The 26,624-nt window shown below is 25.2% G+C and overlaps 4 protein-coding genes, 1 long non-coding RNA gene and 1 other non-coding gene across 7 annotated transcripts; 2 read left to right on the top strand and 4 right to left on the bottom strand.

Annotated features, from left to right (window-relative positions):
* Positions 1-334: 334 nt before the first annotated feature.
* Positions 335-7,260, bottom strand: LOC122633871 (dynein regulatory complex protein 11). The gene is made up of 11 exons (XM_043822307.1): positions 7,097-7,260; positions 6,474-7,035; positions 5,236-5,446; positions 4,443-4,720; positions 3,606-3,918; positions 2,723-3,007; positions 2,047-2,291; positions 996-1,283; positions 757-849; positions 542-659; positions 335-468 (listed from the first exon to the last, which is right to left on the bottom strand). The coding sequence occupies exons 2-11, from the start codon at positions 6,975-6,977 to the stop codon at positions 338-340; spliced, it is 2,466 nt and encodes an 821-aa protein (XP_043678242.1). The 5' UTR covers positions 6,978-7,035; positions 7,097-7,260; the 3' UTR covers positions 335-337.
* Positions 7,261-9,023: 1,763 nt separating this feature from the next.
* On the top strand, positions 9,024-11,649 carry LOC122633872 (COP9 signalosome complex subunit 3). The gene is made up of 4 exons (XM_043822309.1): positions 9,024-9,253; positions 9,616-9,876; positions 9,966-10,690; positions 10,759-11,649. The coding sequence occupies exons 1-4, from the start codon at positions 9,199-9,201 to the stop codon at positions 11,047-11,049; spliced, it is 1,332 nt and encodes a 443-aa protein (XP_043678244.1). The 5' UTR covers positions 9,024-9,198; the 3' UTR covers positions 11,050-11,649.
* Positions 11,176-12,966, bottom strand: LOC122633873 (nicotinamide riboside kinase 1). Its single transcript, XM_043822310.1, has one exon. The coding sequence runs from the start codon at positions 12,704-12,706 to the stop codon at positions 12,113-12,115; it is 594 nt and encodes a 197-aa protein (XP_043678245.1). The 5' UTR covers positions 12,707-12,966; the 3' UTR covers positions 11,176-12,112.
* An 891-nt stretch (positions 12,967-13,857) lies between these two features.
* Positions 13,858-14,667, top strand: LOC122633874 (active regulator of SIRT1-like). Of its 2 annotated transcripts, none has more exons than XM_043822312.1 (4): positions 13,858-14,067; positions 14,135-14,224; positions 14,312-14,451; positions 14,544-14,667. In XM_043822312.1, exons 1-4 carry the CDS (start codon positions 14,007-14,009, stop codon positions 14,664-14,666), a joined length of 414 nt encoding a protein of 137 aa, XP_043678247.1. In that variant the 5' UTR covers positions 13,858-14,006; the 3' UTR covers position 14,667. The 2 variants fall into 2 exon arrangements, with proteins under 2 accessions (XP_043678247.1, XP_043678246.1); XM_043822311.1 differs by having other exon boundaries at positions 14,312-14,460.
* Positions 14,668-22,683: 8,016 nt separating this feature from the next.
* LOC122633875 lies at positions 22,684-23,937 on the bottom strand. Its single transcript, XR_006328214.1, has 2 exons — positions 23,847-23,937; positions 22,684-23,778 (listed from the first exon to the last, which is right to left on the bottom strand). It is a non-coding gene; the product is annotated as an uncharacterized LOC122633875 (long non-coding RNA).
* Positions 23,938-25,653: 1,716 nt separating this feature from the next.
* On the bottom strand, positions 25,654-25,844 carry LOC122634000. Its single transcript, XR_006328252.1, has one exon. It is a non-coding gene; the product is annotated as a U2 spliceosomal RNA (small nuclear RNA).
* Between the last annotated feature and the right edge of the window lie 780 nt (positions 25,845-26,624).

Genomic DNA, 26,624 nt, shown 5'->3' with positions numbered 1-26,624 from the left:
ATTAATACAGACATTTTCCTTTGTAGGGTTTATTTCATAATATTTGTATCGTGTAATAAAACTTATATCGTTGTTATGATTAGATCTGTTTCTCAATTATTAGATATATGATATTTTTCCAATACAATTTGTAATAATATTTTATATATAATATTTTATATATAATATTTTCAAATTATTGTTACTCGTTTTGCTTTCATCTATTTCTTCTTTTTTTGAATTTCTATAAAATATGATTAAATTGAAAATATTTTCTGAAATAAGAATTTTTGAATATATTGAAATTATTTTTATATTAAGAAAACAATTTTCGTACTCTTTTCTTCTCCTTTTTTTTTCATTCATTCGTTTTGTTTTCGTTCATTTTCCCTTTCTTTTTTATAGCTTCATTTGCTTCCTCGATTCTTTGTTGTTCCAATTCCAAAGCTCTTTGTTTCCTTCGACAAGTCGGCGTTTTCAAAAACCATGCTAATTAATGATATGTAATGTAATGAAGTAAAAATAATAAAATACGTAATTGATAAAAAAAAAATATTTTTACATAAAAATGCGTCCTCTTCTTCACGATAAATAGGATTTTTTGTACTAATTGCATTAATTAATTCTGCAGGTATTAACGGCTGTGTTCTCAATTGTACCATTCGTTTCGTCGTCATTACCTATAATGCACTTTATATTATTAACGTATACACACACACACTTTTTTAATAATTAAATATAAATATTTTCAAATGAGTCATTTTTTAAAGTAAATACCTCATTAATGGCGGCTAATATCGCACCAATTGTAAATCCATCACAGATTTTTGTCATTGCTGATATATCAAATTGTCTACTAATTCCAGGATACTGTATAAAAAAAAAGGAAAGAATAAAAAAAATATATATATATATAAATCATGAAAATTATTCGAAAATTGTAGATAATTTTTATCAATTTTTATCTATATATTGTACTATAAATTATTATAATAACTTTATTATTAAAGATTTGCCTTGTATAATAAATTTCTCCAGACAAGTGACATACTGCCATAATCTGGTCTAGGAACGTATATAATTTTATCATAGGTTTGATACAATAATTTTTGATCTGCATCCCAAGGAGAATTGGTTGTTCCAATTAATATGACTTTATCCTCATTAGTGATACCCTTGATCAATTTTGGTAAATCTTTCTTGAGACGTTTTGGATCAGTTTTATCAGTTTTAGGTGGTTTTTTTACGAATGGTTTTTCAGCTCCATCCATAAAAATGATTGACGGTTGCAATAATCGTGATACCTTGAAAAAAAAAAAAATACTGAGATATTAATCATCGGGTCTTCTTTTTTTTCTTTTCTTTTATTCTTCATCTTGTTCGATATTGAAATCTATTAATTATATATGTAAATGTACAAATGATAAATTAGTTAGGTACATACAATAATTATTTTGTCATTGAGACATGAGTTATATTATGCTGAAGGTTGCCTTTCATATTAATATGTATTTTGATTGCTTTAGATATATAAAAAATAAAATAAAAATGTTATTTACATAATAGTAAAAACGTCAACGAATGTGACGTTTGAAAAATTGTATGTTTAACCCTTTAGATATAGTAGAGCTGATTGGTCTCTCGCGAAAATGCATATAAACATGTTTTCGCGATTGAATGTTTTGTTAGCCATTATCCTGTATTAATATAAATTAATATTTGTATAAGCTATAATTATTTTTATTTATTTTCATATATAAAAAATTGGAACACATCTCCGACACAACGAATACGAATTCCGTAATAAGAAATTAAATGAACCACTATGTAATGATCTTTCGTTAAAAAAATATCATCTAAAGGAAAATTACTAGAGCTTTGCCCCAAAAAAAAATATACAATTGGTAAGAAACCATTATAATACCTCACAGTTGCTAAAGGGTTGCAAAATGTTTTGTTTATATAAAAATTGTGCGATATGTAAGAAATATGTTTTGTTTATATAAATATTTGTTTATAAACAATGCTCTTGTAAACGTTAGCCTAATAAGACAAATATCAATCTACCTTGGATATCAAATGCATTAACATAATCAATCCAGTTTTCCCAGGATATTTTCCAACGATATTGGCAGGTGTAATATCGAAAAGCGTAGCACCTAATTCTGTACAAATTGCGTTAATCAACATTTTTTTGCCACTTCCACGAGGACCTGCTATTAGAACTGATCTTACAAGAGGTGTTAGTTCTCTGAGTATACTATTGCCTAAAGGAAGGATGCAATATTCGCTGATTAATTGTCTGATGTCACCTAAAAATAAATAACTAAGTAATAATTGTAAGTGTATACAAAAATGAAAAGGAACGTATGTACAGTGTATCACAAAAGTATATTCTGAACATTTTGCTCATAAATTAATATATTATACATATATATATTGACACACACAATCAAATTGTAAAATATATATATATATATGTTAAATATATAATAATGTAAAATAACGTAGTATTAAATAAATAACTATGTTAAAAGTAAATTATAATATTTATATATATTAAAAAAATATATCTTTATACATTATATAAACTTTCAATATAATTCTTATAACATATATATATATATATATATATATATATATATATATAATTGTATATTTAACAAATTAATTTTTAGTAAATAAACATTCGAATACTTTTGCGATCCATTGTACGCTCATTTTTTAATAAAAAAATATTTACCTAACGTTGGTAAAATATTTTTATCATTCTGAAGAAGTTCATAATTGGCATAAGATCTCTCGACCTTAAAATCAGCTAATGGAGTTTCTCGATACAGTTTAATAATACCTTGAGTGAGAAGTTCTTCGAAAAGGGATTCTGTTGTTCTATCTGGTGTCAAATCCTTTTCTTTTTTCTTTTTATTCTTTTTTCCACTACGACGAATCCGTTTTTGCGTTTTCTTACCACGTTTACTTTTAATACCTTTATCTCTGTCCAAAGCTGCTTGAAGAGCTTCTATATCATCTATTATAATTAAATATTATAAATTATTATATAAATTGTTAGATATTATTTTTAAATATATTAGACTTATTTTATTTACAATAGAACCTTTATATTACGCAAACTTCCTTTTTTTTTTATAAAACGTTTTATTACTTAGTAAAGAGAGAATTAATTTATTAAATAACAGAATATTAGTAATATATTATAAATTCTATATTAATATATTTTCAGCCAATAGGATAAAATTACGTTTAAAATTTTTTTAATAAATTAGGTTTTATATATATATCTATTAAAATTTCACCGATTGATGAATGTATTAATTTAATTGTATATTCAATTAATTAATAAAAAAAATGTTAATGAATTATTTTATCTTTCTTGACGTTCTATTATCTTTTTGTAAATAAATATTACTAATATATTTTATATTAAATTAATAGAAAATTTAGAAAAAGTCAAGGATTTTTTTTTTAATACAAATTAAATTATTTATTTTCTCGTTGTTCCATTATATTTGTATCCATTATATTCCATTATCTAATTATGTTTATTAATTCGTACATTGGATGGTTCTACTGTTTGTTCAAAAAATTGAAAAGTAACAAGAAGAAACCTCTCAATGTTTGATCCACTCCAATTCTAACTTCATCTTCAATTTCTCGAGTCTTATCAATTTCAATCATATCTTTATAAGGTTCTTGCATAGGATTCATAGACTCATCTTTGTTCTTCCATATTTTTTGATACTCCTCCTGTAAATTAATCAATTCTGGAAGAAAATTAGAAGGCATCGATTTGAAATAACTCTGCTCTGTTTCATCTTCCGACTTTTCTGGCTCGCTGCTCTTCTTCGTTTTTGACTTCTTCGATTTTCTTGATTCCTTCGAGGACACTCCAGTTGATTTACTAATCGTACTTTCTGTTCCCTTTTACGTTAAATTAATCATATTAATTATTTAAAATAAGTCATAGCAACATTAGAATAATTGTTGAAATTGCAATAATTATATTTTTCTCTAATTATATAGAAATTAATTACAAGTTAATTATAAATTGGAATTAGACACGATTATTTTTTTTGCTTTTTCTTTTTTTATTTTTTAATTTAATTAAGTTTAACTTTCTCATATATATCAAATGAATAGCAATAATAAGTATGATAATAAATAAAAGAGATAAATATATATTTTTCTTTTTTAAGCCAGTATTATATTACTAATTTTCACTAAAATATTATATTTTTTTCAATAATAATGGTATATTACTAATTTTTAATTAAAAAATAAATAAATACATACATTATAAAAAAATTAGTGAACATTTATAAAAATATTTGATTATGTTAATAAAGCTTTATATAGCCACTATTGATTTATTTAAATAATAAACAAAAATATAATCGCACATATATATGTATATATAGATATTTAAAATATGTATATTTATATACCTGTCTACTGAAGATAAATCGGGAACCTCCACTTTCAACAGATGGTAAATCTGGAATTTTTCCAGTTTGTTGAAAGTAATCGTTTATCCAGTTTCGAATTTCACTTCTCATATTCTCTTCCATTACGGCACTCCTTTCTTTGCGAATTCTTTCTGTTGTTTCATTTATCAATTTTTCATAGATTTCTTGAAACTTTGCCTGTTTTTCATGACGATAATGCATAATTTTTTCTGTTTGCCGAATATTTTCCATCTTTATTTGATTCGGTGGAAGCATACCTAAAACAATATATTTATATATATTTATTTATATATATTATTTATTTAATATATATTTATTTAAGGTGTACATATATACGTGTATATATATTTCTTTTTCAATTTTAAATAAATCAAAATTTATAAATTCGTATTCATTTATTATTATTGATTGATAAATTCATTTTCATTCATTATTAGATCTTAAACCTTTTTTTTAGATTACTCAAATTATAATTATTACAATATCAAAAAATATTAATGAAAAACTGTTTCTATTTATTTATCATTCGAAAATTAAAAAGATTTTCAAATAATAACAAATACATTGTTTGTCTTGCGTAATCATTTAGTTAAACTTAAATCGATAGATTCTTGTGTGTTAAATGAATCTAAAAGTTAATTAAAGAAAAAAAAAACTAATTCATTGTATGTGATTAGGGTAGTACTTATAAATTAATAAATAAATTGTATTGATTTAAAAAATATTATTTAACGATAATAACTGTAAGTAAAACAAACAAAAAATATCAAACCTATTAATAACATTTCATCTAATCGTCTTTTCCGGATCCAACATCGAGTCCTATAACCCCTCCAAACTTTTTGAATCTTTATTGCAGCAGCTTCAATATCTTCCTTTTCGATTTCCTCTGTTTCTTGTTTAGCCGTTGATTTTTCTTTCATTTGTCGTATTTCCTTCATAAACTGGAATCTTACTCGTCCTTGTCTTGCTCTTTCGTGAGCCTAAAATAATTACAATATATATATAATTTCATATATATATTATTTTAATTATTATATTAAATCAATTATATTTAATTATGTTATTCTATTGTTTAAATTTTTTATCATGCGAACATTCTAATAAAACAAAACAATATATTTTGTTACAGAACTTTGGCAAATAAATAATGTGTGTGTGTGTATGTGTGTATCCCAAAATAAATAGGAAATATTTTAGAAGTAGCATATGTTTACATAAATTCTTTTTATTGTTTCGATATGATGAAATCATTCCTAAAATATTTCCTACTTATTCTGTAATGTAATGATATATATCTTATATATATATATATATATTAATTATTATGTGTATATATAAATTATATATATTAATATATTATTAAATTACTTATCATATAAATATAAATGTTATATATATATATTTATTTAATATATGATTGATATATAATATAATATACTCTGTATATTTGAATTTATATACCCTTTTTTTCATATCAGAAATTTGAATCGCTTTTTAAAGAAATGACTCTCAATTAATACATAAATCTGTCTTATTTTCTAAATTTTCCGGATATTTTCTAAAAAAAATTGTAATATTTTCTTACAATAATATTTCTTTACAATTTATCTAGTGATAATTTTTAAGTTAAAATCACATCATTTGATTTCTATTGTTATAAAACGAAAAAAAGACTACGTGAAACAAATCCGAAAGCGACAGAGCGGGAAATTCAAAATTCTATAAATGAAATATATTGCTTTTATATAAGCAGAAGAATTATAAGATAACAATGTCGAGCAATAGAATAATATAATTTAATATAATTAATAAAATATAATAATAATATATTATTAATAATATAAAAAGTGTATGTTATTACATAAATTCTATAATAGTATTATTATATAACATTACTAAATGTAATTATATAAATATATAATATAATAATGTGCTATATATATTTATTATAATTAATAATAGATAAAATTGATATAAAAATTCATATTAATAAAATTTTTATTCTACCTGAATCAATTTTACAGCTTCCAATTCACTCATTGTTTTGGATACAATAACTTCATCGAGAAAACCCAAATTTCTTAAGGTATTTTCTATAAATTCTCGTCTATTATTTATTTCTTTTCGACGTTCTCTATTAAAATATCTCGGTATTCGAATTTCTACATCTTCTGGAGTAATGCCATATTTTATTAATATGTCATCATAATAACTGTGTTCAGAAAGATCAACATTTACCAATTCATGTTTCAATTCTAAAACTCTTCCTATAACTGAGTTCAATAATTTCTTAAGTAAAATACGTTTCTGTGGTTGTATTATTTGATCGTAACACTCTTCTAACTTGTTACAAACAATGATGTACTTTACGTACAATTCCGAGACAACTTGATGTGCCTTCTTTCGATCCTTTTGTGGTTTTGAACCTTGCACAGACGAATCAGCTCGTATTAATTCATCTAAAGTATTTTGAGTCTCTTTCCAAAGTTCGTTATACGTTGCATTCGACATATTTGTATTTTTATTTTTTAGTTTTGATATTTCTACGTTCAACTAACTCGATATTTAACTGAAAGTGAAAATCACAACTAATTCTTCGAGTGAGAGTATATGTATACCGTTTTATTTACCTTAGCGACGTTTGATCGTTAAAGGCATTATAATTGATTCGTCCGATTGCGTTAATCAAATTTCGCGCGCAACGATTAAAGTTGATAGTGTCTTTCTTATGTTTTAATAATATATTTATTATATTATTGTTTCTTTTTTCCCTACTTCTTTTTTTTATACATATAAAAACATTTAATTGCATGTATTATTTGGTTATTATAGATATTACGGTGATGTTAATAAGAATATTTGAAAAAGATTGAAATTTAGATAAATCTAACCTATATGGAACATAAAAGTATTGTTCATTGAATGAAATAATGAAATATTTGTTTATATTAAAAGATTTACGTTTCTTATATTTTTTTTATATTATGCAGAGATATTTTACTTTATTATAATATTATATAATAAATATAGTTTTGAAACGAAGCATTTAGATTTACATTTAATGATAATAAGATTTGTTAAATAACATCATATAATAATTATAAAAATTAAATACGTTTTGTAGTTTTCAATAATATCCTTATATTGTAATTTCTTTGTACAAATTATACAATGAGACTAAAAACAAATTCTTCCAATCTAGTACGTTAACAGAACGTTACTAAGCTTATATATTTCTGATCGGTATACATAAAATTCAATAATTATTTAAATTAAATAAGAAGTTACATTTATGAATTTTTGTAATTTCAGTTCACTATATCTTTTCATGGACGTTTAAAAATAGTATTGCTTATATATATGCCATAATTAATAGTTGTAATTGTCGTTCAATGGTAATTAAAATTATATATTCAATTTGAAAAACTTATTTCTTTAAATATAGTTAAATATTTAAATTAGATATATAAAAATATTAAAATGTTAAATTAGAAAATATTTATAATAATATTTACAATAATATATTATCATCTCTCAAAAATACAATTTTTTTTTTAAAGAATAGATGGAGTATTATTTCAAGATTCAATGTCGGATAAGCAACATTTAAATTTTATTTTCTTATCATCATATTAGCAATAAAAATAATAACGTAATATTATGATCTTTTTCAGATATATTTAATTGAGTAATATTTTATGATTATTAGCAGTTAAGAATTTACTAAATCCTATTAGTTATGTAATATTTTAACATAAATTTTAAACATTAAGATAACAGAAATCTATTTCTAGTCCCTATAAAATTATGTAACGTCAGAACAATAAACAAAAATTAAAATCTTATATTTTTAGCATAAACAAAATAAATCTATATATACATGTACATAAAACTGTTATTTCAATGAAAACGAAGTATTACTAATAAGAAAACAAGATGGATAAGGAAGATAGATAAATTAATCGCTAACAACAAGTAGAAGAATCAAACTGCAAAGAAATTCAAAAAAGAGCTTTACTCCTACTATGGTTTAATTTATTCATGAAAATTTCGAAATTACTTTGAAAACAAAGCTGTTAAACGACTACAGTTGGCCATTTCCATAATTTTTGAAAATTTGTAAATAAATTATTAATAATTATTAATAATAAACAAATTATTATAAAAATATATTTTTAGATTTGAAGACAGAATTGCATACACTTAAAAAATATTATTGTTATTAGTTGAAGTTATTATTTTTAAATATTTTTACACATACAAAGATCTTTGAAATTTTGGTAATAAATAAAATGAAATAATGTTATATATATATATATATATATAACATATATATGTATGTATATATATATAGTGTATACATATATATATATACACACACACATATTTGAAATGTCAATATAAAGTTATTCATAATTTCAATAATTTCATTCATTCAAGTAAAGTTTATATTTCTTACTAAATGTTTTTTCTTATATTTATAATGCATGTGTATTATATTGTATACAAAGAATACACGCGTTGGGCAGCAACAGTCTCAAATTCGATAGAAGATTCACATTGCGATGCAACTAACTTAACTTCGTAACGTGCTTCAGAGCATTCCGGTTGGCCGCAGTTGCCCGTTTCAAAACGTCATCTTGGCTAGTAGCTGCTGGCTAAAATAATATTCTTGTAAATATACCGATCACCACCGTTTACGGGTGGTGATGATAACGAGACATTCGTAGAAATGGCGACGGCATTAGAGCAGTTTGTAAATAATGTGCGGACGCTTTCGAAGCAAGGTACGGTAAAAATGTGTGAGTTTTCTCCGATAGATGATAACATAACCTCTAAATAATATGTACTATTTTTCTATCCTACAAATGTATTATTTTTATATTACAATATTGTTACTTTATCTTATTTTTAAAATAACCTCTTGTCTCGTTAATGAAACGATCTTTCTTTCATTCAACATTTACTGTTATACTTACTTTGTTGAATCAAATTATGCATCTTTCAGGGGATAAAATTTTTTTTGAATTATTATAAGATCGATTTTATTAACATGTAAATTTATTATTAACCTTTTGATACGATTGATAAGAGATACAATAGGAGAAAAGAATAATAGATATATGTTCTATTGGTTTCTTTACTATAGGTAACTTCCGAGAATTATATGAGATTATAAATAAGAGTACTGACGTACTAATGAAAAATGGACAACACTTAGATAATGTTTTGGAAACGTTGGACTTGCAACAACACTCCCTTGGGATTTTGGCAGTATTGTGCGTTAAATTTTCATTGCCTAATCCCAGTAGTACCAATAATCCTGATGCATATAAGCCATTATTTAATCAGGTTCAAGAATTTATTATAGGGTGCAACAGTGAACAAGTTCAGTTTGCACCAGATACATGTAAGTTTATTCTGTTTTATAATGTTTATGTCAATTGTAATTTTTTTTAAGTATAAAAATTTTGATTAAAATCAAATATCTTGTTGTAGATGCAGAACTATGTCATTTACTCACTCAGACTCTAGTTGAATTGCAAGTGCCGTTACGTGGTATAGAATTACTGCGTAGAGCTATACGTAAGATCCAACTATTTGATAGTCAGCTAACTTCGATACATGCCGATCTCTGCCAATTATGCCTTCTGTCTAAGTGTTTTAAACCAGCGCTTGAGTTTCTTGATATTGATGTTACTGGTATTAGCCAGGAAGGTGGACAATTTGACTCAAAATTTTTTTTACTTTATTATTATTACGGTGGTATGATATATACAGCACTGAAAAATTATGATCGTGCATTATATTTCTTTGAAGTGTGTGTAACGACTCCTGCTATGGCCGTCAGTCATATTATGTTAGAGGCCTACAAGAAATATATTCTGGTCTCTTTAATATTGCATGGAAAGATCTTAAATTTACCTAGGTACACAAGTCAGGTAGTAAATAGGTACATCAAACCATTAAGTCTACCATATCAAGAATTAGCAACAGCTTACCTGACGAATAATTGTGAAGAAGTGCTGACCGTTATTAGAAAATACCAAGAACTTTTTGTAAGAGAGCACAACTCGGGATTAGTTAAGCAAGTGCTCAGCTATTTGTACAAAAAGAATATACAGAGGCTGACAAAAACTTTCTTGACACTTAGTTTAAGTGATGTCGCAAGCAGAGTTCAGCTGGCTGGCCCTTCAGATGCAGAGAAATATATTTTAAATATGGTAATCCTATTTTATTGAAAATTTGTTTACTATATAATATATATTTAACACATTCCTCTTGATTGTAGATAGAAGATGGAGAAATTTTTGCGACTATAAATCAGAAGGATGGAATGGTAGTATTTCACGATGATCCTGAAAAATATAACTCACCACAAATGTTAGCTAAACTTGAGAAAGAAATGCAAACGTGTGCAGAATTAGATAAACGAGTGCTCGAAATGGAAGAGGAGGTTGTTCTTACACCACAATATGTTCGAAAAACTTGTGGTCAAAACGATCAGGACGATCAAACAGTTGGACCCACAAATGTCACAAATGGTCAAGCTCAGTTGAAACATAACACGTACTCTATGTAACATACATACGTCGTTGTGCATTATCTTTATTAAAAAAGAAAGAAATTAACGAAAAAGTCTTGTTAAAGGCCAAGCACAAGTACATTTTGAAGCCTGTTTTGGGTGAAATATAAAAATCTGTCAAAATTTGGCTAAAATAATCTATTTTGTACAAAGATTACAAGACTACGATTAACAACTTGTAAAGTTCTAAACAATAAGAAATTAAGGCTGAAACTAATCGCAGTTCATCGATTCTAGAGTTTTTCTTTAACAGTTGTATTGACGCTCATACGTATAAAACACAATTTAAAAACAATATATAACAAAAACAAACGTAAGATAATAAAAAAGAAGTGTAGTACAGTATCTGTATAAAGTTACCAATATGCTTTATCTCATAATTATTATTGAGTTTGTTTTAATTTGCATATAAAATATATCATGAAAGAATTAACATCTGAAGCAGGCTTTATAAGTAAAATTACGTAGTATGATTAAAATATTGTGGTAGTTATCCACGAGAGGTCGTATTGTTTTGAAAAATAAGGACATACACGCTGTTTCATACATGAGCATTTTTAACACTAAAAGTAAACTTAATAAATTATTGAAATAGTACAGCTTTCTAAATGTTACAAAATTAGTACTTAGTAGTATGATCTTAGTTATTATTTCTTTTTGAGCGATTTACAAATTTATTTATATTTCCTTTATTACATTTATATATTAGACAAATTCAAAGTTTCAGGTAAGTAATATATTTTTTTTACAGTGAAAAATGAAAGTGTCTTTTTATATTAGATGTTTCAAATATGAAATTACCAAAGCATGTAATATCTTTAATAACACGATAACAGTAAACTGTTACGCAAATAATTTTGTGCTTAATAATAAAAATATAAACTTAAGATTTTTAATTGATTCTTGTTAATCTATATTGAACTGTAAGTAGAAATAAATTTGTTCTTCGTTTTTCTTTTTCTTTTGGTTTATCCTTATGATAAAGTACGACAGTTGTAATTGCTAATGCAAAAACTAATCTCTACAAGCATTTGTTTAGGAATGATAGTATATTAATGTTTTAACATACTATCAAATCTTGAATTTTTGATAAAACCATTTGAATCATTTCATGTGACTTCATTGTTCCATCAATGAAAATTAATTCTATAGATGCCTGGTCATCTTGTGTAATTACTGATAGATGTTTCAAATATTCTGGCCAAACAAAAGCATCAAAATATCCTGGAACATCAGCAGGACAATATGTTCTGATGCTCCTACGTTTCCAACACTCTTCTTTGGTCAACGTAAGAAAATATTTAAGTTCGCATAAATTTGAGATCGGTTTAAACCCAAATAATAAGAAACCTTCTAATATTAATACTCGTCTTAACTTTTTTTCAGATTTATCCGATTTTTTTGGCTTAGACTCTATTAAGTTTAAAATATCCGAATACATTTTGTTCATATCCAAGCTTGATAAAATTTCCCAGTTAATATGATTTAATGTTGGAATTTTAATGTGCCTTGGATCATGTGGAGGTAAAAAATAATTATCTTGATGTATTACAATAGAATCATCTAACTTTCTATGTAGTTCTTTAGCTAAGGTACTTTTTCCGCTACATGTTACTCCCGAGATACCAACTATCAACCAGTTTTTTCTGTTCATTGTTAATTTTTAAAACATTAACTTTACAATATATTATAATGTCAAGTTATGATTATATCTAATTGTTATATAATTTTATTATATGATAACTAGCAAGTATTTCCTGATATAAATGTTTTTCAAGAATCACACATGTATAAAGTAATAACTATAATATTAAATATCATTGTGATAATTATCTATGCATATTATTATGTAATACATTGTAATCGTATTGGAAGATTATTACATTTAATAATGAATTATTAATATCATCATTTTTTTTATTTGTTGTTCTTGGAAATATATGATCGTATATGATATAATGTAAAAATGACTAAACCACCAACAAAACATAAACCGCAAATTGCAGGTATTAATAGAGCCAGATGTTGGGGGTAAAAGAAAGATTGTAATCTATCATCATCAATGAAAGGCAAACCTATTATCCATAAAGTATAATACAAAAAAATGATAGAAGTAAATATTAATATTTGTTTTCCTTTGTCATGATCACTAACGGACATCGTAAACTTAGTTTATTACTTATTACTCTATCTCAATTAACTTAAATTTAATTAAAAATATAATATCTTCCATGTATAATAATCTTACGATGCATGCAAATATTATCAGTTTAAATACTTATATATAAGTGTATGAAAGCCAAAATTTACAAAATCATCACTGACAAGAACATTTTATAAATATTCATCTATCGTCTATATTATTCTACCTTCTAATTTATGAATAAAGCTTATTAACATTAACTTACATGCAATTGTAATATAGTTTAATGGAAACAATAGAAATATGTTATAATTTTGAGATCTTCTTATTGTTCTTCTTTTACAAAATTATATCCATGTAAAATGTACTTTTACATGCTGTAAAAAAATACAAAAAACTAAATAAAAATTTTTATGTTGAAATATCCATGATTAAAGAAAATTCTATTACCGATCGTTATCGATTGATATCAATTTAAATTTTAACCTTCATGTATGTTATCCTGACATAATTGTAGTCGATATTTCAGGTGTCATTCGGTACACGTATATTTTTCTTATACATACGTTTGCCCTTTATCGAAAAATATAAAATAAATTTTAGAATAAATTATCAATTAATAATTTATTTAATGCACATTATTTCTCTCGTTGTGTATGACGCGTAGTATTTCGTGTGTACATACACTATGCGTATTATATAACTTGAGACGCGTGCGTAACATTTATGTGAACTGTTTGACGTACATTTATAATCTATAGATATTTGTTATTATTATTAATTAGTAATAAATTTGTAAAAAAATAATAATATGTCTAATTCGCTTGTTCGTAAGAGTCTTGAACTCTCTGGATACGATGATATGAAAAAAGGTAAAATTCAATTAAATTTATAGGTTATATAAAACACATGGAATTAAATGTGATGGTTTGTTTATAGAAAAGAAGAAAAAGAAACATAATGGTTATAAAGGAACTTTAGAATTAATTCCTACTAAGTATAGAATTATTACTTCCAAAGAAAAGACAAGTATATATTTATTATTTTGATTAACTTATATTTCGCATATTTATAATAGTATGAATATTTCATTAAATATTAAATATGTTTTTGTAGATATCAATAATATTTTGGGTCGGTCTAATAAAGTTACTGTATATGAAGCTAAAAAGCGACTGGAGACAAAAAAGGATTTAATTGAAGAAAATATACAGAATCTTTTATTATTAAGTAATAATTGTTTGGATCAGCATACAGTTAACAAGGTATAGAGTATAAGAAGCATTAAAATTATATAGAAGTGAATTAGATATATTATTTAGATATATTATCATTTTATACATTTTAGGTTTTAAAACGAGCTGTTAAGAAACGATATATTCCAAAAGAGAAAAAGAAGGCAAAACAAGAAAGTACTGTATTTACGGAAGAAGATTTTAAGAAGTTCGAACAAGAATATGTAGATCAGTAAGGTAAGATTATTTCTTTTGTATATTAATATGTAAAAAATAAAAATCAATAATTCCTGTCATTCGTTGTAAATAATTTACAGCAAAAGAAAGAAGATTGAAATTATAATAAATTTAAGGTTATCTATATGTGATTTCTATTTTATATTATGAAACAATAAATTTTCATTTAGAAGGTATAAAAGATTAAATGACATTTTTTTTTTGTTTAGGTTATTATGAATTTGTAGTTTTAAAATATAATAATATGATGTAATTATATAGTTAGATAGAAAATTGTGATAGATACTACAGTTCCTTTTACTATTTATTAAAGACAATCCAAATTCATCATTCGAATTGTTGGCAATATTTGTAATTTATCATATGAATTGTTGGTGATATATTCAAATTACCTTACAAGTTGTCGATAATATATTTGAATTACCTTATGATTTGTTAATAATTGAATTGACTTTAATTTATCTTAAAATTCTGATAATCTGATATCATTATTTGAAGATTTTAGAACATAGACATTTTTATTAGTTTAAAATTTTTTTTTACTAATCCTTTGTAGTTAAGAATGAAACAGCATTTGTCTAGTGCAAGAAATATTGGAAAAATGAATAGTTTATATATTCTAGAATTATAAAATGTATAGATTGTCTAAGACTGTTTTTGTTTCAGAAGATTTTTGTTGGGTAAATGCAGGGATAGATTTAAGACTAGAAAACAATCATTGATAGACAGTGTATGGATATTAAATATGCAATAAATGTTTTTAGAGTAAACTTAAAAAAGGCAATACATGAAATAGTTGCTATTTAAGAGAAATATTAAGAAAGAATATTCTGTAAAATGGATACCTAACATTGACAAACAATTCATAACTTCGTGATTTGAATGAGTATTTAGTTTACATATTAATAGATTATATCATAATAAAATAATGGCTCAAGAATCAACAAATGTTATTTTTCATAAACAAATTATTAAATCGGAAAAGTAAGGAAAAGGAGACAAAATAGATATATTGTAATATTAAATATTTAATATTTATACCAAACACATTAACATTGATATGAATTACAGGTTCGTGTATCATGTGGAAATATTTTAAATAAAAATTCGATGATATTATATTATAGTATTTAACAGTAACGATTTTTTCTCCAAATTGACTAGTAAAACTAGTGTATCAAAAATTATATTGTGGATTAAGTAATGGAGAAAACAATTTTCTTTTGTTATTTTTTTTTATAGTTATCTAAATAATAATTTATGTGACAATTGATATGTCATTAAACTGACATTGTAAATTGCATAGCTTATAAAACTTAATTAACATCTATGAAATAACAACTTTAATATAAGGGATTGAGTATGCAGGAGACCGCTTAGCTTTTCAAGGAAAGGGTAGAGTAAATGCATGGCTGATAAATAGTCAGAAAAATGAAAAATTTCTTAAGGATTATACATATGCCTAAATGGTTTAAAAAATCCAATTTTTATAATTTTTTGTTTTACATATAATTTATTTTATCAATAAAATATCATTAAATATATGTAGTAGGGTGTACATTGAGTAGTATTTGCCAACAAAAAAATTAAGACAAACCATCATCTTGGAATTAATGATAAAAAAAGTAAAATCGTTTCATAAAGCGTTTACAATGCTAATTTATCAAAAATGAAAAAAAAAATCCTTAAGTACATTAAAAAAACCAATTCAAGCTGATGTTTAATATTTTTATTTATTAAAAATATATAAATAATTGAATTTATCATGTAATGAAAAATTTCAATAATTTTTTAATGATTTAAAAAAAAGAAAAAGGAAAAACTATAGTTCTTAACAAAATGTTTATATAACAATGACTAAATAATGATATGAGAAATAATGGTGCTAACTTACATTAAAATCATTTCAATAATTTTTAAAATATCATTTGAACCAATTTGAAAAATATAGTTTTGAAAAAACATTTAAAGGTACACGTAATGTCGTATCTTAAACGGCTGTAACTTCAATTTTTTGGAATTTTCAGATGAAATTTGCAGAAAGTATATTTTTAAAAGATAATGTCACCAAATAAGAATATTTCTGAAAAATTAATTTTTTCTTTTTTTAATTTTCTAAGTACATATATACATGTCAATTGGTAATCAGGTCAAAATATATCTTTAATTACGATGCATTATACATAACTTTTTTTTGTAAGGAACTTTATTTATTAAAAGTTAAATCGTTTATAATAATACGTTAAAAAATTAGATTTAATTATTATATTAAATCGTTTCGATTTTCTATTCCTTTTCTTTCAATATTAAACAATTATATCGAAGTAGCTAAATGAAAAATAATTTTTTATTTCTTTTCTTTTTTATTCTTTTCTTTTTTCTTTTTTTCCTTTTCTGATTTTAAATTCGTTATCGAAATATTCTACGTCATTTTTCTTGTTCACAAATTGTTGATTATTTAAAAATAAATCACAGGCAATATATTTTCTCAATTCAAAAGGTTTTCGAAATTTACCGTTAACGAGAGTGTGAACAGGTAGTAGCATTTCAAACTTTCTAATGGAAGGACGTTAGCTTCCTACATTTCTACTAAACTTTATAAAGACGAAGATTTTCTTGGCCATTACTTCGATTTTTTCAAAGATCGATTTGTAAGAAATTGAACGAAAATTTCCTAAAAATGAAAAATATCCATTCCTCGGCCGTTCAATTCTTTTTTCAAATCAGTTGAGTTTTTAGTAATCGGAGTTTTAGCGACTTGAACGATATGAAATCTTCCACTCGCACTTCATATATGCAGCGGAAATCTACACTTGAAATTTTCTATAAATATTTTTTCTTCTTAAATATTCAAAAATATGCGTTCAAGGTTTGTAACAGCTTTAACAATTTAAAATGAAATAAATTGCCATGTCCAACAAAGCGCTTTTCTTTCTCCGTCCAAAATTTTAACTTAATATTTAGGATTTTAGAGAATGTGAGATTTCGGACATGATGTTCGTTACCTATATAAATATTTTAAATAACGGCTGCTATTTATTAGGCCAGTATTTATAAAAAAGTTTTTAATCGATAATCTTAAATAATTGGTCAGTATTATATAATAGAATATCAATACGTAATATTATAAATGATTAGTATTAAACAGATTAATACAAAAACGTCCGATATTTTAATTAAAATATTTGTAAGTATAATAATAATTTGTCAGTATTTTAAATAGATCGTTACTATTTATAATAAATCTAGACGCTTAATTATTTATATCGATCATTTATATACTGATTATGAAATATGTCTTACATATTGAGTATAAATATGTATAAGATTATTGATCTTCGAACTCATTAAAATATACGTTTGATTCATAAATAATATATTTCTATAGTATGAATTACAAATTACATTATCGTATGAAACTGTTCATACATTAATATGCTGGTTATTTCATAAACGAAACATAGTAGAGATTATTTTAATAGATGTAATTTCAATTGTAAATTTGCAAAAAAAAACAGATTACAAATATACCATATTTGTAATTCAAGAAGGTCATCAGTGAAAAAAAATGTTTATATAAGAACTTAAATGTTTTACTAAGAGCCGATGCAACTTTTTCTTGTTAAATTTTTTTTTGTAATATCAACAAATAATTTGTATGTTTTTATATCACATTTTGCTTATAATCTTCCCTCCCTCTTGAACGAATAATTAATGTTCTGTTATCCTGTATTTTATATTTATAAGAAGGAAGAATTAATTTTTTACTTCTGTGAATCACTTTTTTACGCGTATTTTAAGTTTAACAAATAAGAATTTGCTGAGACATGTGTTGATCGCATGAGCAAAGTATATACTCCGTACTCTTTAAAAAAATGTATTGTTTTTTCATCCTTTATCATTTTTTCTTGAGAGATGAAATAGTAAAAATCGCTGCTAAGCCAATATAAAATAAGTGTAAATCTTAATAATCAAACATAAAATTGTTTTTAATATTCGTTTATTATAAAATATAAATAATAAATATTTTTCTTTATATGAAATTTATCATTAATTAATCTAAAAATAACTCTTTCGTTAATCGCCATTAGGACCATACCTGTTGAACTATTCTATATCATAAAACATTATTTTAAAAAATTACATATTTATTTATAAAACGATCAAAGGATTCCCAGATTCAAAAGCATATTCTATAGTGGTAAATGCACATCTGATTGTTGATGATACCAAACAAAATTATGATAATTTTATATTTAAATTTTTATCTAATTTTTATTTATAATTTTTCTTTTAATAAAATTTTAGTTTTAAAATATTAATTAACAAATTACTGAAGATTATTGAGAATTATTGATCATTATGGCATATATAATTAGGCACGAAATTATTTTGACGAACTTAAACTTATCAAGGTAAAATTTATCAATTTTATTTTACTTTTTTATAATGAATTCATAGTTTTTTTTTTTTTTTTTTTTTTTTTTTTTGAATGCCAGCATAGTAAATTTCATGAAACAAAAATAAAATCAATTTTATATAAATTTAATCATATAACTTTATGGAATGCAATTAGCTATGCAATTTCTAACTACTTCTCTGAAGGGTAGGTAATTGTACGAATCATGATTTGTTATGTTGTTTTAAGAAATCGTTAAACATTCAATCATTATAATACTAATATTTAAATCTTTAATTAGAAAAGAAATAGACATTCGTCATTACTTGATTCGTTGTATCCTGGATATATTATACGATAAAATTTGAAAATTTGGGAATTTCTACAAAATTTATATATATAGGTAAATTTATTACAATTTTGTTACATTGTTTTTAATTGTAAGATTTCATATAGGATATCCAATTAGATTTGCAAACTCATTATGATTGTAAACTAGGTGAATCTATAGAAAATTAATAATAATAAAAGTTTTAATATTTTTATTGTTTTAAGATCCTTCCTGTAATTATCAAATAAAAAAAAAATAAATTATAAATAAAAAGTAAAACATTAAAAATATTAAATCTTTATTATTATTAACGCATTATAGATTCATCTAGTTTACAATCCGAATTGATTTACGAGTTTATTCGAATATTCTACACGCGATTTTTCAATTAAAAATATGTGAAAAAATTATAATAAATTTACTGAAATATATATAATTTTATAAAGATTTAAAAAATTTTCAGATTTATCATATAATTTACCCAAGGTACACCAAATCACATAATGGTGAACGTTTAATTTTTTTTTAAATAGGTTCAAATATTTGCGTTAATATGATTGGACGTGAATGATTGAATGATCAAAACACGAATTTGTTTTCATATTATCTACGAGATTTTTCTTCTAGCGCTATTTGTTATATTTTCCTCTCTAGTTCACTTCTTATTACTATATTATTATAATAATAACACAGTAATAAGAACAGTAATAACAAGAAGAAATAAAAGAATATACTTATAGTATGTATATCGTGACATGGTAATTTATGGTAAGAAAAGAAGAAAAAATGTGTCATTTTATGTCATGATTTATTGCACGAATTCAACAAATCGTATCTTTGATAATTTCGACACTTAACCGCTCATTGATAGATATTTCCTATTCAAAATCTTATTTTTGCTGCAAATTTATACACTAGTTCTTATGTATTAATTATATTTATTATTTTCAGTACATTAATTGTGAAACAAATATGTACCAACGTCGTATCCATCACGGATAATTGGAAACACATGGCTACTATAAAAAAAAAAAAAAAAACATACATGTGAATTTATAAATAAACCACTTATTCTTCACGAAACCAATTGTTATGTACGTGTGAAAGAGGAATAACTAAACAAACTTGTATACCGATGGTAGGAACAGTGTTCCTCGCTCGATCCGTAGTTCATATTTTATCCATCGCTGCGAATGTGATGAGCAGAAAGGTGATGAACATCCTTAAGAAATTTACATATATCATGTTGGCACAGCACAGTGAGTAGACTTATATTTTAACAGAAAGTAGATAAGGAAGTTATTGATAGAATTATAAAAATTCGTACTGCTCATATACGTGGTGTATTCAAACTTTAATATCTAATAGTGACACAAGAATATTAATAACAAAAAGGTTATTATTATTATATAAGAAATACATATATATATTGATATCTTACATAAATAAATTTTTCTTATTGATAAGATTGTATTCATTATTTTTATCTTATTTTAGTATAAGACCTTTAAATTTTGTCGTGAATATTTGATTTCACTTTTTTATTAATCTAATTATTAAACATTAATTATTTCTTGTAATTCTTTGTATAAGTGTCAAACAGAAATTAAACGAACTAAATTAATGAACATTATTTTGTGTATGTATACATATATATACATACATATATACACAACAATTCTATTTATATATATATGTATATATATAATAAAATTTTTTATCTTGTCTGAAACATATTATAGAATTATTATATTCATGTTCTTAGACCATTATATATGATACCATTCAGTTAAATGAAGTTCGAATTTCATTTTATTAATTATAAGAATTTTAAAAATGAATCCTGCAATATCAATTATTATTTTTATTATATTATACTCTAAATTTTCATCATTATAATTTCATGATGTATAATATAAAGAAATAATTTATTTGTAAGATATCCTGTTTTTAATGTATATTTGTTATAAATAATTTAAAATGTTATAAATATTAAAAAATAAAAAAATTTTAGTATAATAATACTATTATATATTCAGCTATAATAGTAATTATGTCATGTTCTATTATAACATCAATTAAATTAAAAATATCTTTCAAACATATAAATGTATTTTATAATAAACTTTTATATAAAATATATATACATAAATGTTATACTTGCCTGATACCAAACCAAAGAAACTTTCTTAAAAACTTTCAAATCTTTGTTATTGCAACCTCAAAATAAATTATTGAATTCTCTTTGAATCCAGAAAATGTTGTCTTTAATTACGAGGCTCATTGATTTAAGAACTAGTCAATTTTTCATTACGATGAAATTTATAAAAAGAATGGTATCAAATATTTTTTAGGCATCATCAAATTATCTTCTGCTTGATAATTCATAAAAAAATATTAACTTTAAATAAATAATATTTTTAATTATAAAAATATATAAGTTATAATTTTATATTCAGAGATACTTTGTGTATTTTTTGTTACTATTTGCAGGATTATTGAAATTGCAAGAAAGAGATGTATATAATACTATATAATATAAGATAAAATACTAAAATTACTTAGGTCACTTAAGAAATGAACTAAACAAAGTTATATAGCCATAATTATGTAAAATTGTAAATCAGATAAACTTCTTTATTTAAGAAAATGTTTATGATATAATTAAACATATATAAACAAGAAATAATCAGTTATAGGTGGTATTCTCTAACCTATGTCCACCTTCTGACTAGATTTTTTAGCTTATACATAATTGTATATTATTCTAGCGTTTATCTAGGATTTTCAATCCTATTTATAATTTTCCATAGCTCTGAATACTGGTAACGTCTGTGAATTTATACTTTTTCTATTTAATTTTAATATTGCCTTTTTCCAATTACGCAGTTATAGATATTGCAGCATCATCTTATGGTATCGTTGCATATTAGTTTCCTCATCAGCCTGACATAGGATATGTTGATCCCCACAATCTATAGAACTAACTCATTGTAGGGAATCCAGCCATCTAAGACCATCTAAGGCATGAAGCTTTCCAAATATATTTCATAAGCTTGCTGTTGGAAATAGTTGGTTACTCTTTTATATTGTTTCTTCATTAAACGGGCTGCCTCGAATGCAGTTCTTAACTTGGGATGTAACGTCCACAATTATCACCTTTTTTGACTTCTCGTAAATAATAATGATCTGATTGTCATTTAATATTTTTAATTCTTAATGTTTTCATCTCTAGGCCTTTATTAATTAATGTAGAAGCATTGTGTTGTTTCATGATAGTGATTAGATTTAATTTGCAGTGGCAAAGCATGTGTGACAATGTCTTATTGACTGCAATGACTGCTACTTATTATTTCTAAAACGTCAAATACTATCTAGCAGCAATGGTCAAGATAGATCTGGTAAAAGAAATGCTAGTCTGTAAACCCTATCTTAAAGTAAAAACTTCTATCTTAAGCAAAATGGTTTAATAGAGTTACTGTTAATGTGATCTTGTATATTCTCTTTAGTTTAGCAAGTAATTATTTGTAGTTTAGTTTAGCTGCAGATTGTGCTTTGAAGAGAAGCCTGAATTGGGAAATCTTTGAACCTTAGCTGCAGGTCTGTATTTGATGATTTGACTAGTTTTATTCATTCCACTAAACAATCTTTTGATCACGATGCTTAGGTTATCTATTTGTTAATAATTTTTGTGAACTCGTTTGAAAATACCGCTTTCACGCTGCATTTGAGACACCTTACAATATTTTCTGAGCAAGGTGTTCTCCTGATTCTTCTTCCGATTACAATTTAATCATTACAAGTAATCAGAAGTAGGCTTAAACTGCTAAATAGACATAAGTTCTGAGAATTGTGAAATATCTATCAGAATATATAATGAGCAAAAAGCCTATTATCTATTCTATTGTCTATTGAACACAGAATCACGTGGTCTATCATATACTTGTAATATATTTGAGTTATAAATTGTAGTACAGGCTCCATAGCAAGATTAAATATAATAATGCTAAATGGGCAGTTTTGCTTTATTCTAGCATTGATTTTAATAATCAGCGTGATTCTAATATTGCTTGTTACCGGCATAGAGACATTGTATCACAACAATTGCCAAATTGTTTGTCTTGCCCAGTTCAACATATTTTCAGTTCAGAATATGGTTCTATGTGACAGTGAGCCCAAAGACATTGGATAACTCCAGTCATGTTATCGCGTATTCTTTTCTTTTCTGACGTACGTTCGCGATCACGAACTATAGCATAATGTATTCAACGCATTTGATGACATCCATAAAACCATTTCATGACGCAATTTAGTGGTTGCTGAGAGTTCATTTATTTTTTGAACATTATTCATGATTGATATTCAACTATCATTGTATTATCTGTAATAACGATTATTAACGATAATATTTGATTCTTTCGAAAATATTTTTATATATAGCTTTTTTACCATAATAATATTACACCTCACGAAGTATGGGCCTCGGAAAAATAAATTCCTTTCTGAGTTTCTGCGACGTGAAATGATGTGCCTTTTTGGCTCTCACCTACTGTGTGGAGTTCTATGGCACAGGACTAGGATATAACGGTATACTAGAAGGTGTACGCAAGCCAATCAAATGACACCTACTTTTACTTTCGACGAATGAGAACGCTGCGGTTTACATCTGTCCGATAATGATTGGCTGACAGGGACTCCATACTGGAATCCATTTCTTTTATTGGTGGATTGAATATATTTACCACCGAATAGGCTAATTCCCTAGGCTCGATTGGCTCGATTCTAAAAGAAAATTGAATTGACTGGCGGTAAAGTCGAACAAAAGAATTAGTCGATTGTGCAGCATAGAACGAATTCCTCGATCGCGTTTAAGCAATTTTTAAATAGAAGTAGAATTGAGATTCATCTCGATAAGAATTGGAAGAGCGAGTCGTTTCCGTAGACACAACCAGGATTATTAACTTAGATTGTTTAATAATGCTCAATTTATTTAAAACCATAACAATAGATATAAGAATAATATTTGGTTCAAAACAAAACTGAGTCGTATATCGGAGTGATAATCTAAGCAAACGAATCTATACTGTTAAAGCTTGAGCAATAATCTGAAAAAAATCGTGGTAATTAGTACAGTGAAATGATTTAAGCAAGAATAGTCTAATAATAATTATCGAAACGACATGTATGGTTAGTTAAATAAGCAGCTTTGCCCAATCAGCGAGAAGCGATTTGCCGCGGTGTCGCCATTGGCTCGTCGTAGTGTTCCCCCTAATTGGCGGCGGAAATGGCGGCAGTGGGCGTCCAAGATTTTGCGCACTGGTGGGGGATGGCTTTGTGGACTCGACGCATATGTCTTACACCTATGCTGACGTTCGTTGTTTTCTCGTTTTCCATTGTTTAGACATGTCTTCCTTTGTACGATAATAGAAAACTTTATACATATTATGCTAAATGTATTATGTAATTCTTATATCGGTTAGGATGGATTCCCATATTGTTTATTCATGAAACAATAATAGTTTCTTTTATTCTAAGCCCAGGGTCAGCGTAGCACGTAACAATAGAAATCATAGGAGAAAGAAACAAATCTATTTTTATCCATTTTTACTATATTTTATTTTTCACCTTCAACCTTTCTATTTTTTTCTATATGATGCCATTTTCTCTTGCATCTTCGCTAGTGATGATGGTAGCAGCAACAAACAGCATTTCTTGTTTTACAAAATTTCACAAGATGAAATAATAACCTATCATCGTCGTCTGTTAAGTTCTTTGAAAATATACGATAATGAGAAAGAAAGGATATTATATATATACTACACACAAATTCGCTCAACAAATTGATTTAACGTTTTTTTCTCAGTCCATCATCTATTTTGTAAAGTAATAAGGTATCAGAAAGAAAAATTTCACACAGGTGTTCCCAAACAACACAGAATGACCAATCAGATTGATTATTTTCGGCCGACCAATGAATGGCACTCAGCAGAATAATCCAATCATCACATTTAACCTTCAAATTTCTTAAAAATTTAACGAAAAATTTATTATATACGATCTGGGGATTTTGCAAATTAGAATAAAATAGTAAATTTATAAGAAAAAAAAATCAAGAAATTACAAAAACTTAGGGGAACAAAACAAACTTAACTAGACATAGACTACACTAATTCTTTTTTAGAACTCTTTAACTTTAAATGTTAAAACTACAAGTTAAAACCACCAACCTCCCAAAAAATTCTGTTTTCAAATTTAATTATGACGGGCTGAATCCGGCGGTACTGCAATACCGGCTCAACCCCCGGCAGAGGCGGAGCAAGCTCCAGCCTTCCGCCAAGTTCCAAAAATCTAGCTAATATTCTGGCTGCTCTATGAGCAGCGTATCAGATATTAAGCTGATAAGAACAGATACTACACTTTGATCTTAGCCATAGGCCGAGAAGCGATAAAGCAAAAACTTTAGAACCGATCTAATAAGCATATGAATAGCAAAAAATGGAGTCGAGTATAATGAGACACCTTGCGGTCATCGTGTGAATCATTTGTATTTCCGAAAGATGCTTCAAAGGAAGAAAGTAGTACGATAATCTTGACAATACGATAGTTAAAACGATGAGAAAGTAATAATTAATTACATTTTTTAAATATAACACCGATAAAAACAAATTATGAAAAGTAGTCCTATCTATTCAATAACATAAATTATAATGATATTTTTTGTATTACGTTTAACAATGGAAAGATAAAAAAAATATAGATATATATAAAAATTATTATTTTCAAATATTTGCGTTTAATTACATAAAATATTATCAATCTAAGATTTTTTATCTAAAGATTAGATTCTTTATCTAAGAAATATAATGTAAAAGTATAAACATAATTTATTTCCATATAATGTATAAATATAAATACATTTTATGTCCATTTGTAAATATACATGTATCTTTTAACAATAAGTACAATGAATATCATATAAAATTGAGTCACGTCATGAAGTCATATCAATATTTCTATATCAGGACTAAGAGTTTAACTCTAAAGGACTAAAGGTTGAAGATGAAATAGAAATAATCGTTCAACAAAATATGATATAAACAGAACATATCTGAATTAAGGACAATAACGGTCAATAACGACAATAACGATAATATTATAATAAAGTGGATCTGCTACGGAGGACATGTATCAGATGCAAAACCATAATCGTCATTTGTTCCATTTTCG

Source organism: Vespula pensylvanica, chromosome 13 (genome assembly GCF_014466175.1).
Source record: "Vespula pensylvanica isolate Volc-1 chromosome 13, ASM1446617v1, whole genome shotgun sequence".
Lineage (NCBI taxonomy): Eukaryota > Metazoa > Arthropoda > Insecta > Hymenoptera > Vespidae > Vespula > Vespula pensylvanica.
Note: the sequence above shows the minus strand (reverse complement) of the source record. Positions and strands in the feature narration are given on the sequence as shown.

Excerpts from the sequence above, each read along its gene's own strand:
- LOC122633871 (XM_043822307.1), bottom strand. The coding sequence starts at position 6,977 with ATGTCGAATGCAACGTATAACGAACTTTGGAAAGAGACTCAAAATACT. Across the intron at positions 2,292-2,722 it reads AAATATTTTACCAACGTTAG|GTGACATCAGACAATTAATC; the intron begins GTAAATATTTTT and ends ATTTATTTTTAG. Across the intron at positions 660-756 it reads TATTAGCCGCCATTAATGAG|GTAATGACGACGAAACGAAT; the intron begins GTATTTACTTTA and ends AGTGCATTATAG.
- LOC122633872 (XM_043822309.1), top strand. The coding sequence starts at position 9,199 with ATGGCGACGGCATTAGAGCAGTTTGTAAATAATGTGCGGACGCTTTCG. Across the intron at positions 9,254-9,615 it reads GCGGACGCTTTCGAAGCAAG|GTAACTTCCGAGAATTATAT; the intron begins GTACGGTAAAAA and ends TCTTTACTATAG. Across the intron at positions 9,877-9,965 it reads TCAGTTTGCACCAGATACAT|ATGCAGAACTATGTCATTTA; the intron begins GTAAGTTTATTC and ends ATCTTGTTGTAG.
- LOC122633873 (XM_043822310.1), bottom strand. The coding sequence starts at position 12,706 with ATGAACAGAAAAAACTGGTTGATAGTTGGTATCTCGGGAGTAACATGT.
- LOC122633874 (XM_043822311.1), top strand. The coding sequence starts at position 14,007 with ATGTCTAATTCGCTTGTTCGTAAGAGTCTTGAACTCTCTGGATACGAT. Across the intron at positions 14,225-14,311 it reads TACTTCCAAAGAAAAGACAA|ATATCAATAATATTTTGGGT; the intron begins GTATATATTTAT and ends ATGTTTTTGTAG. Across the intron at positions 14,461-14,543 it reads ATCAGCATACAGTTAACAAG|GTTTTAAAACGAGCTGTTAA; the intron begins GTATAGAGTATA and ends TATACATTTTAG.